Source organism: Larus michahellis, chromosome 8 (assembly GCF_964199755.1).
Source record: "Larus michahellis chromosome 8, bLarMic1.1, whole genome shotgun sequence".
Lineage (NCBI taxonomy): Eukaryota > Metazoa > Chordata > Aves > Charadriiformes > Laridae > Larus > Larus michahellis.
The window spans coordinates 5,043,104-5,054,055 of record NC_133903.1 but is presented as its reverse complement, the minus strand read 5'-3'; the positions used below and the strand labels follow the sequence as shown (position 1 = coordinate 5,054,055).

Genomic DNA, 10,952 nt, shown 5'->3' with positions numbered 1-10,952 from the left:
GGCGGAGCCTACCGGCCCTCGCACCGCCTCGCTGCACTTCCCCGGCGGCCGCCGCGCTGGGCCGGACTCCGCCGGGCGCCGGGGGCCCGTCGCCGCCGCCATGTCCCTGCCAAGAGGTAGGACCGGGTCCGGGGGTGTTCCGGGGGGCTCTGGGCTGGGCGTTCCGGGGGGTGAAGCGGAGCCGCGGGCCGGGCTGAGCCGCCCCGTCGGGTCCGGCGTAACCCGCGGGGACGGGGCTGTTGCCCAACCGGGCGTGGGCTCCGCGGGGCTGCCTGTGCGTGGGCCCCGAGGGCCTCGCCTGCAGCCCGGCAGCGCCGGCCGGGGACGGGCTCCCGCCTTCCTCCCCCCCGAGCTGCAGAGCCCGGGGCGGGTGTGGTGCGTGGGGGGGACGGGGCCGCTCGACCGAAATACGCGAGTTTTATGGCAGACTCTTTCCCCCCCTCGAAGCGCTGAGGATGAGGGGAGCCTTCGTCCGGGCCTGGCGAGGCGGGAGGTCCGGGGCGAGGATCCTGCTCCTCACGGCACGGTGGTGCCATTGGGTGGCTGGGTCGGAGCTGTCACCCACCGCTGCCATCCTCAGAGCCACCACCTGCTGCCATCGCCCAGCCCGGGAGCACCGTGGCGGCGATTCCCATTGTCCGCGGCTACCAAACGTGACCCTGTGTCACCCGTGTTATTTATAGAGCGTCGCCCTTGACTGAGGTGGCCCGGTGGCTTGTCCCAAGGCGAGCGCAGGTTGGCAGGTGTCGGGCTGAGGTGACACCGCCGGCGTGCCGGGGTCGAGGACGGGGAAATGGCTTCGCCTGTGTCTCGGTGCCGCGGGGAGCTGGTTGCATCAGCGCCCTGAGCGCAGGCCGGACGGAGGAGGGAGCACACGGGGTACGGTTGCTGCCTCTCTTATCACCGGAATAAAATTTGAGGTTTTTTTTCCTTGTTCGGGAGTGATGCACTGGAAACTTGAAGTCAGGAACCATGTGAGCCGATGAACGCACCTTGGCGTGACTTTTTTTCTGCCTTCCCCCCCCCCCTTTTTTTTTTAAATGATCCATGTCTTAACCGGAGGGAATGTGGACCTGAGTTTCCTGTTTGCTGTGTAAGCAGGGTGTGAATCAGCAGCGATTTACGGTGCTGCTGAGTGGAGCTGCTGACTCACAGGTAGCAGCACATGCCTCCCGCCGCCGGCCCGCGCTGGAAGGGATCCACTGGGCTTCTTAAAAAGGCTCTCGCTGGGACGCCCAAGCCCAGACCTCTCGCTCGGCTCGGCGGTGCTGTGGGTGGCGCGTGGATGTGTGGATGGAGGGAAAAGGTGAGCCTGGCCCCGGGAACGCTTGTGTCCTGCGGGAGACGAGGCCCGAGCTGGGCCCGGGAGGATTTCGGGGGCAGCAGTGTGGCTGACAGCAAAAGGCAATGCCAGCGGGAGCAGCTGTGAGCGCGGCGTTTTCCTCGGAGGAACTTTGGAAGCCTTCTGTGTCTGCAGGTTTCTGGTTGCACGGGGCTGTTGGTTGTGACGAACCGGTTCATTCATACAATTACTCCTCATATCCTTTGCTGGAGGTGTCGCACGTGTGCTGAGTGCGCCTGGTTTCTGCTGGCACTGGCAGCTCCAGGTCCCCATCTGACCCGAGCTCCTTTGCTTCTGTCGAGGCAGCGTTCAGCATGGGGATCGATCCTGAGCGTGTGTAATGCATCTGGCTCTTCAAAACCCTCTCCTCTCATCCTGCTAGTCCTCTGCTGTGCTGCTACTCAGTTTTGCATCTGCCTCGGCAGCACCAGCCCTCCAAGTGGGTTTGCCCACTGCCGCGCAGGGATACTTGCAGGTCCAAGTGCCTGCACCCGCTGCTGGGACTGTGGAGGCTGCTGGCAGCACTTACGGCAGCTCCTTCTGCCTTTCCTTTTGGACAGCCTGAATTTAAGCTAAATTTTCCTTGGGGAAATACAGCGAGCAGTCTTGAGTTTGTTTTTGCTGGTTGCTTTCCCTTCCTGGGCTTGAGTTGATCAGGGTTGTAAATGGAGGCTGCTGCATTGAAGCTCTCAGGTTGGCTGTTTCCATGATGGATACGTACCAAAACTTACCTGCCGTCATTTTGGCTTAGTCATGGGGTTGTCTCCTGCCTCGGGAGTTTTTGGGGATGCACGTGGCTGGCCGTGACGTGAGTGATAGGAATGGTGCTGGGCGGGAGCTTTGCCTCCCTCTGTGCTAAACATAGCTCGAGATAAACACCTTCTGGGGATTATGCGAAGCTTAGGAAGGATTTCAGCTTTCTTCCTCTTCCCATTGCTCCTATCTGCTTGATACAAATTATCCCGCAGGATCAGGTGCGTGGGGAAAAGTCGCTGGGTTTCCATATTATCTTGCAGTGTCAAGTGTGATGTTTGCTAAAATATGCAACAGCTCCCTATTGTCTTGGATCACCAAAGCTCCTTCGAGCTGTGTTTTGTGGAATGGGTGGCACTGGGGGATGGAATTGTGTGCGAAGCTCCGGAGCCGCCCCTGCGTCCTCCTTGCAGAGCTTTGCAAGGGACGCAGCCTCCGGCCGCAGATTGCAATATGTGGCTGGTCCTGGGCGTGATTTTTCCAACAAATTCTGTACTTCTTTCGGTGAAATGGCTGCTCTGAAGGGAGGGGTGTTGTATCCGAGAGGGGATGAAGCCTTGGGGAGTTTGCAGCCTTTGGGGGTGTGCAGGAACGTGGCAGAGGGTGCAGGGTCTGTGTTAGAGTCTGTGCCTACAAATCCAGGCTGCTGCCTTTCCCCTGGGGCTCCAGGCATATTCTCTGCCTGTTTGTGAAGACCCGTGCGCCCATCACCATGGCACTAGGCTGTGACTCAGGTGGTCCCCGATGCCTGGGAAGCCCTGCCTGGAGGGACAGGCAGGAGCGTTCCGGTGGGGAGGCACATGTCTCCCAAAAATGGGGAGTTTGCTGGAGAAAGCAGCTCTGCAGCTGCAGGGAGGGAGAGGATGCATGGATGGGGTCTGGAGGGAGAAGACCTGCTTGGCCTTCCCAGGGCTCACCCAGCTCCGATGCCCGAGTAGTTTAAAAGCGAGTTCGTCTCTTTAGGGGAGAGATCTTCCTCCGGGAAGATGGGTGCTCACGGGGAGAGGGGGCAGGATCCAGGCGGTGTTTCTGGGGAAGCAGCTCTCCTTTGACACCAAGGCTTGGAAAAGTCAGCGGTGAGAAATGCCAGACCCTGGGAATGAACTGGTGCTTGTTCTGGTGGCACGTCTATTCTAGGTAGGTAAATAAGAGTGGGGACGTGTCCCTCCCGTGCCCTCCGCGGGAGCACACCACCGTTATGCGGTTCAGTCAGCTGTGAATCCTGTACTGTCTCGTGTGCCATTCACACTTTTCCTGACACCACCCCAAAAAAAGGCAGTTCTGCTGAAAATACATGTGGGGCCGTGACCTGCAGAAGCCGGGCTTTGGCTTTGGGCTTCTGTCACCTCCGGGCAGAGCAGCCACCAGCCTGGTGTCCCCTGGGTGTGCAGGGGGGTGGCAGGGCTGGGAGCTCTCGTCCCACAGAGACAGGTTTTTATTTTAATTCTAGTTGAAGCATCACGGAGCTTGCATACGGTTAATTACAACAATCATATAGAGAGCGCAGCGCTTTGCTCCTGCCCTCCTCCTTGTGCCGCTTTCTGCTAGCGTAACAGTGGGCGCCTGCAAAATATCACGTTGGACGCGATAAAAATTTAGCTGTGCTTCAGCAGCCTGTTTCCCTCCCCGGAGGGATGCTCCCCTGCTTTTTTTCAGTGGATAATGCTTCTCCCTGAAGGCCGTTGCTTTTATTTTCCAGCTCTGGGCTGCAGTCCAGGGCTGAGCCGGAGCTTGCTTTGCCCCTGTCATTTGCAAAGGTGGTCGTCACTGGAGGAAACTCCTGTGTGCTTTGTAGAGCTTCTCTTTGGGTGCCTGGGAGTGGGTGCAGGTTTCTGGTCCCGGTGATTTTGTGACCCGAGAAGCCATGGCTGTGGATGTGGAGGGGGCTCTGTGGGTTTTTGGACGGAAGATGGTTTTCACTGGTGTTAATAAGGCGCTGCCTGGGCAGGCTGTTCGCTGGGGAAGGAGTTGGGAGAGGAACTTGAATTGGCTGGGAGGGTAATTTTACTCTACCAACAAAAAGTTTGGGGTTTTACTGGCATGACTCAGGACTGGTTGTGGGTACATATGGAGTTAGATCTACCCGCTGCCTCCTTTGCTGACAAGACTCTGTAGCGCAGGTCAAGTGTTAGCCAGGGATTTTGAGTGGGGAAGAGGGCAGAGAGGACTTTTTTATGGTGGAAACTGGAAGTTTCTGTTCTTTTTTTCAACTTGGGAGACACCCCATCTTCCCCCAGCCCCTTATCTGCGTGGGGACGATGCTGCACTGATACCGTGGCAGCACTGTGAGTCTGAATGTGTAATTGCTCCAAGGGATACCATAATCGCTGGGCTTGGCTGCAGCTATCTCGGATGTCACGGTAGCGTCTCGTGGCCCAGCTGGCCTCGGTTTGCCCTGGGTCCGAGTCTCTGCTCCCTTTTCTGGAGCACCTTTCCCTTGCAGCTGCTTCTCTGTCTGGCAAAAGGCTGGAGCAGAGTCGCTGCCCCTGGGGGATGGAGGAGGTTGCAGTGTGGCTAAGGGGAAGGGCAGGGTTTGGGGGTCCCGAGGCCCCAGCAGGGAGGGGAGGGAGGGAATCGCTGCCTAACACTGGGAGAAGTTCTGGACCTGCAGTGGGATGAAGGTGGTGTGGAGGCGGGAGCAAGGCAGACCCTCTCCAGCATCCTTTCCCCCGGTAATCCTGTGCCATTGTCCACATGGTTTAATTAATCTATGGGCTTAATACCACAGGCGTTGTGCACTGTCTGCTCCACCGACCTGTTGCAAGAGAAGATGGGCAGCGCTTTGGAAGAGCACGTCTCTTTCAAGCCCTGGAGGCTGGTGGGATTTTCTGTGTGGCGTGATTACCCTTGTGTGCTGCTGGGATCTGATGTAGGGGGAAACGCTTGAATCATGGGCTTTAAGGTCAGGAGGGACGATGGCGAGCATCGTGCTCAGCTGGAGGTCGGGATGTTGCTTCCAGGAATTACTGCAGCTTTTGGGTGAATTAAGTCAGATTGTGTAAAAAGACACCCGATCTTGTTTTTAAAGACATCCAGTGCTGGAGTTCGGTTTCTCCGAAATGTGAGTGTTGTGACCTTGGTGCGCTGGGGTGTGGTACAGCGGGACGTCTCTGCCCTGTCCCTGGCTCCCTCCTGACCCTGGGAGCAATGGCTTTATGGCCCTGCTCGCCGGGAAGCCAGGGAAGGGGACGTGTGACTGTGGTGGCCTGGCTGTTACCTCCTCCTCTGGGAGCCGGCAGGGTGCACCAGGGGCTGGGGAGGGTCCGGCACCCACCGGGCTGCTGCAGCCTCCGTCCTCCTGCCTGCACTGTGCTCTGGGAGGTCGCTGCTCAACTGTGTCTATCCTGTGCTCTAAGCCTTCGTTTCATCATTTCAAGTGAAATGGTTGGGGTTTTTTTGAAGAAGAAGGGGAAAAAAAAAAGATAAATTTCCGTTAAAAACATAACTTGAATGGAAGAGGAGGCAGGATGAGGAGGAGACAAAACTTACCAGAAGTTGTTTGTAGAGCATCCACCCTTCCTCCCCCCACACCACCACCAGAGAAAAAAAAAATCTAGTTTTGGAAAGGAAGAAACCTCCAGAGGGCTCGATACAAGTTATTTCCCATCAGAGGCTGCTAACCTTAGCTGTGGTTTGGCACTGGCATCGGCCTAACTGCGTGTATCCGATGAACCTCTCTGAGGAAGACGATGCTTGCTCCCTGTGCCCGTTGGTGCCTGGACCTTCTCCTCCCCGAGTGCCCCGTGTCGCGGGGTGTTTGCACCCTGCTGCCTCGTCTCGTGCCTTGGTGGTGCCTGTCGTATCTTAAAAGCAGCTTTTAGTGATTGTATTTCGTTCCCATAAAGGTCTTGGAGATTTCCAGTGAGGAATGCGTAAAACCCTGCAGGCGGGATGGTGTCCTGCCGACATCTCTTCGGCGGTGCCGAGGGCAACGTCCTCCTTTACCGTCTGCTGATGACAGGTGGCACGGGCGCTGCAGTGACCCACGGTGCAGGGCAGAGGGACGGGACGGGAAGAAGCCCGTCTGCAGGGCTTGGCAGGTGACAGTCATGTGTCTGACAGATCATAAACACGCAGGGCTGGTTACGTGGACGGGCCGGGGGTGGTTTAGGGGAGGATGACGGGGTTATCTAGGGAGTGTCAGCTTGTCTGGGCTTGCAGGCACGTTAGATACTGCTTTGTGGTGCGGGTATATAAATTCCCTCCTAGCCCGAATCTCGCAGGGATGGCTGACGAAGCAGCCTGCCTGCGCTGCGGGAGTTGGCTATGATGGGTCGGGTGCCGTGCAGCCCTGGCCATCTTTACTGGTGTTGATGGCAGCCCTTTGAGACGGCAGCAACCCCTCCTGGCTTGCCGGAGGGCGCTTGCCATCCATCTCAAAGCAGCCGGAGCAGATGTCCTCTCCTGCCGCACGCATCTCTCCCTGCGGGAGACTTTCCTATTAAAGGTAGTGAAGGGCAAGCACACCGCGTGGTGGAGGTGTTTTTTGCTGTCGGCTGGAGTTTACTTGGTGTCGGAGTGGGACAGCTGAGGATTGAGAGGGCGAGGAGGGAGCAGCAGAACGTGTGCCCCGCGGTGTGCGTGGGGGGCTGTTGTCCTGAAGGACATCTCTGCAGCTCGTCACTAAAAATGACGTGTCTCTTTTTCCGAGAGCCAGATGTGCTCACCATCGAGGCTTTTTAAGAAAGCTGCTCTACATAGTTAAAAATCCCCTGCTGCTGCGGGCAGCTTGGGTTCTCTCCTGACGTGCTGCCAAGTTGCACCTCAGCCAAAGATGAAGTGATCTTGCGCTCGTACGTTGCTTTGGCTGTTCTTTGTCATCTTCCAAGCACCTTTAAAAGGTGGTTGGGGGGGGGGGTAGGTGGCAGGCACAGCCCCACGTGCCGGTTTGTAAAACCCCGTGCTCGCACCCAGAAAATCCCTGCCGGGGCAAGGCAGAGCAAGGCATTTTTGTGCGTGTGTGCACGTGAGCTCAGCTGGCTTTCGAGGTTTCCCTGGTCTCCCCGCAACTAAGATCATCCACCCTGTGCCAAATCGGCACCCGGCTTGCCTGCGGTGCTCCCTGCCAGCCGCTGTCCCCGTCAGTGAGAGCTCGGTAGTCAAAGGACCCAAATGATGTTAACAGTGCAGAAAGGAGGATGCGGGTGCCGGGGGGGTGGGATGCAGGTGACGATGCTTCCAGGGGACCAGCACGGACCTGTACCAGCTTCTGTCCTGCTCTCTGGATTTCTCTCTTTGGCGTCACCCGTTTTCCTTGAGGCTGGAAGCAACCACGCGCTGCCTTAAGGCTGCCAAAAACCAGAGGTGGTGGTGGGTGTTTTAGATCTGCTGCTTCTATAGCCCCCTGTGTTCGCTCTTTGCGGAAAGAAGCCCGTTTCCTGCAGGTTTTTGGTTGATCCCTACGATCGCTTGGCTGTGAGCATTGCTTGCCGTGGGCACCGGGTGGCACCGGGCAGGGCTGGGGGTGTCCCCGGAGCCCAGGATACCTGTGGGGCTGTGCCGTGGCCAGGCTGCCTCTTGTGCTCTGCAGATGCTGCTCTCTTGCCCAAGAGAAGCTTTTTGCAGGTATTAATTACACCTGCCCCTGCGTGGTTTGTTGAAGGACACCTGGTTGACGAGGGCAAAGCAGAGGCTGGAGGAGGTGCCTCTAGAAATCACCAGGCAGAAATTGTGGGTGAATTTTAATTGAAACTCTTATCCGCCTTGAGTGTGCTTTGCTAAAGGTGTTAGAAAACGACTCAGCTTTTCCTCCAGCGGCTCCCCCGTGCGCGTGGTTTCCTTTTCTGTGTACGTTCCAGGTTGCTGCAAGAGTTTACCCTTAATTTTGGATACACAAAGAATTTCTTGTTTGGTAACTGTGGATTTCCCCGTGGGGTTTTACAGTCGCAGCTCAGCGAGGGAAACCGTGCGTAACCATCGCAGGGAAGGGAGCCAGCGTGCGTTTCCCTTTATCTCGAACAGGTCTGACGTTTCACATGTCTCCTCCCAGCCCCTCTCCTTGCCGTTTCGCACGCCGCCCTGCACAGCACCGCTCCTTTCCCCAAAACGCTGATGCGAGGCTCGCTCTTCGGGGGTAAAGGGGATTTTTCAAAATTTGTTATTTCTTATTGAAATGGAAACGGTTCTTGGAAGCCCTTGGTGTGCCCCACGAGAAGCTGCAGGCTGAACTGCACTGAGTCACAGCCTGCGAGCTCTTGAGCCGCGACGTGAGCCGGATGCGTGCCGTTCCCAGGCACGAATCAAAGCTGCCCTGTGGGTACTGGGCAAATCCACCGCAAAATACGTGTTTTCCCCACACAGAGCTGTTGCAGCCTCAGATGGGAGGCAGGAGGGGACAGTGGAGGGTGATGCTGGGCGGTGGGGCTGGCAGCAGTTTTTGGTGTGCTGGTGGTCCAGTCTTTAATTGGGGGGGAATTTTTAAGCTTGGCAGCAGCGATTTTTGAGAAACAAAGGAGAAACATTTGCAGGTGACTTCTGCAAAAGTTGGAGTTTAGCAAGTATGTGGTGCTTGTCATTATGTAGATCTGTATCTCTATATCCCTCTCCACATATATATCTTACTTTATAAGATGGATATATAGATATATCTTACTTTAACTTCCTAAACCGGTGAGCAGCAGGAGCTGATCTCATGGACCAGCTGGATGTGGGATACATTCTGGGAACGTGGACTTATGGGGCAGAGGAGCAGCAATGGGAGAGCAAGAGGTATGGGGTGCGGGTCGGAGGGATGGTGTGGTTAACGCCAGGAGAAGAGGCTGCACATCCGGCTCTCCCAGGGGTTTCAGGATCCAGCCCTCCCCTCCCTACATTGTCCCTTAGTCGCGGCCCCATCACAAGCAGGTCATGGGGACCAAATGGGTCACCTGCAGCCTCTCTTGACTTGGGAGCGTTGTTAGTGGTTAAGACTGACGTTGGTAATACTGAGGGCTGGGTGCTGAGGTTTGAGTGCAGTAATGGGCTTTCCATGGAGATAAGGATGAGCGGTGGCCTGGGGGGAACTGGGCAGTCTCTGTATTCCCTGGCTGCTCTCAGCCTGTGGTTTTCCTATGTCTCATCTGAGCCCAGGGAGGCCTCCTGGCTCCCCCTTCACCTTGTGACGGGGTGGATTTTTCTCTTGGAAAAACTCAGGGGAGAGACTGGGGGCTCCAGCTGGCTGTGTCTGCTTTGCATCAGCTCTCTGGCCTGATGAACCCTTTGTGTCTCCTGCTCGGTTCCCTGGAGCAGGGATGGGACAGGGTGAGAGAGGCAGGGAAGAGGGATGGCACTGAACATGCACCAAAAAAGAGCAAAAAAACCTGGTGTGGGATAGAAGGAGATGTAGGGGAGTGTACCGCAGCGCTCGCCAGCTGCTTTCTGTAAGCGGCTGGAGCACCCTGTTCCAAAAGAAATAATCCAAGGTTTTGCCTGTTCTTCCACCCTGGAGACGCAGTGCTGGGTCACTGTTGGAGGATTTCCTCGGAAGATGTGCAGGTTTTGTCCATCCCGGGAGCAGGGAAGTGCTCCAGGTCCCAGGGGGTAACGTCACTGGGAGCCATCGGAGCAGCTGCCTGCCCTGTTCTCCAGCGCAGATGCTGGTCGCAAGAAAATCCTGCCTGAAGTCTTCGGGCCAGGGAAGCACCTGGGTCGGTCTCTTGTTCCTGCTCCTCTCCCAGAGCTGTGAACTTTGAGGCCTTCCTTGTTTGGTTTTTTTTTTTTTCTTCTCTCTGTAAATTCCATTTTCAGAGCAGGTGCCTGCTCTGTTTTAACATCGCTTGCAGCGATTAAATCACTCTCTCCCTGCCCAAAATAAGTCGGAGGGAGGATGGTAGAAAGCTAATTTATTTATTTTTTTTATTTTAAAGAATTGCATTAGAAACAGAGTGTGCTTTGCTGTCTTGCCAAGTTAGCAGAGTTTTGGGGACACCTGGAAGTACTTGAATTGTACGAATTTGGATAGAAAAAGACATGTCTGTTGACACTGGAGTTGAGTTACAGCTGACAACTAAAAAGTCAAATGACTCTCTTCCTTTCCAACTAACTAACCATGCGCCTCCTGTCAAGCTGATCTATTCCAAAAACAGTTGGAGTTTTCTCTCCCATCAGGAATTTGTCACCAGCCGGTCGCATCAATTCCAAGCAGGTTTTATTTTTTCATGGCTTCGCCTGTGGGCTGAGAAGTCAAAGGGAGGGCTGGGTACCCACTGGCAGGGAGATGGACACAAGTAATGGTGGTTCTGCCTCTTCCTTTTTCTCTGTTTTTCTTTTTCTTTTTTTTTTTTTTTTTGGTGTGTTCTTTGCTTGTCTCTGAGCACCGTTTCCTTTGCCTTCCAGCAATTAAGGTGTTGGGGCTGGGATTGCTTCCAGACCTTTGTCTCATGACGGTTTGCCAGTGTTTGCGGCTGAGTCGGTGCAGCCCGTGACGGTCCCAGGAGATGGCTGGTGGCCACGGGTTTTGGGCTGGCCAGACCCCTGAGCCGCCCAGCTCCGTGACTCCTGATGTGCTGTGGGTTGGATTGATTACCCATCCTAAACGCTTCCCCAGCCTGCCCTCCCCAGCCTGCCCTCCCCAGCCTGCCCTCCCCAGCCTGCCCTCCCCAGCCTGCCCTCCCCAGCCTGCCCTCCCCAGCCTGCCCTCCCCAGCCTGCCCTCGGTGGGTCCACGTGTGCATTGTGCCGCAGCTGAGCTTTGAGGAGGTGCGGCCTCTGCCACTGCTTTTTTGGGGGACAAAATCCAGTCGGAGCGATGGATGCAAAGGAGGCAGTCTGCATCCCTGTGGAGGATGCTTCACCCGCATCTCGGCTCGATCCCTGCACCAAAGAGGTGCCCCTGTTACCGTACCGTGACCGTACCCACCTTCACGCGGGGGTTTTGCACA

The 10,952-nt window shown here is 56.3% G+C and overlaps 1 protein-coding gene across 3 annotated transcripts in view; it reads left to right on the top strand.

Annotated features, from left to right (window-relative positions):
* Nucleotides 1-10,952, top strand: part of MAP2K3 (mitogen-activated protein kinase kinase 3) — a 33,104-nt gene continuing 22,152 nt past the window's right edge. The window contains exon 1 of one of the 3 annotated variants that reach the window (XM_074597591.1): nt 1-116. In XM_074597591.1, the coding sequence (XP_074453692.1) occupies nt 101-116 (16 nt within the window). In that variant the 5' untranslated portion in view covers nt 1-100. Of the gene's footprint in view, nt 117-1,278; nt 1,307-2,233; nt 2,317-10,952 lie in introns of those variants that run through there. The other 2 variants (XM_074597593.1, XM_074597594.1) reach the window with 2 other exon arrangements.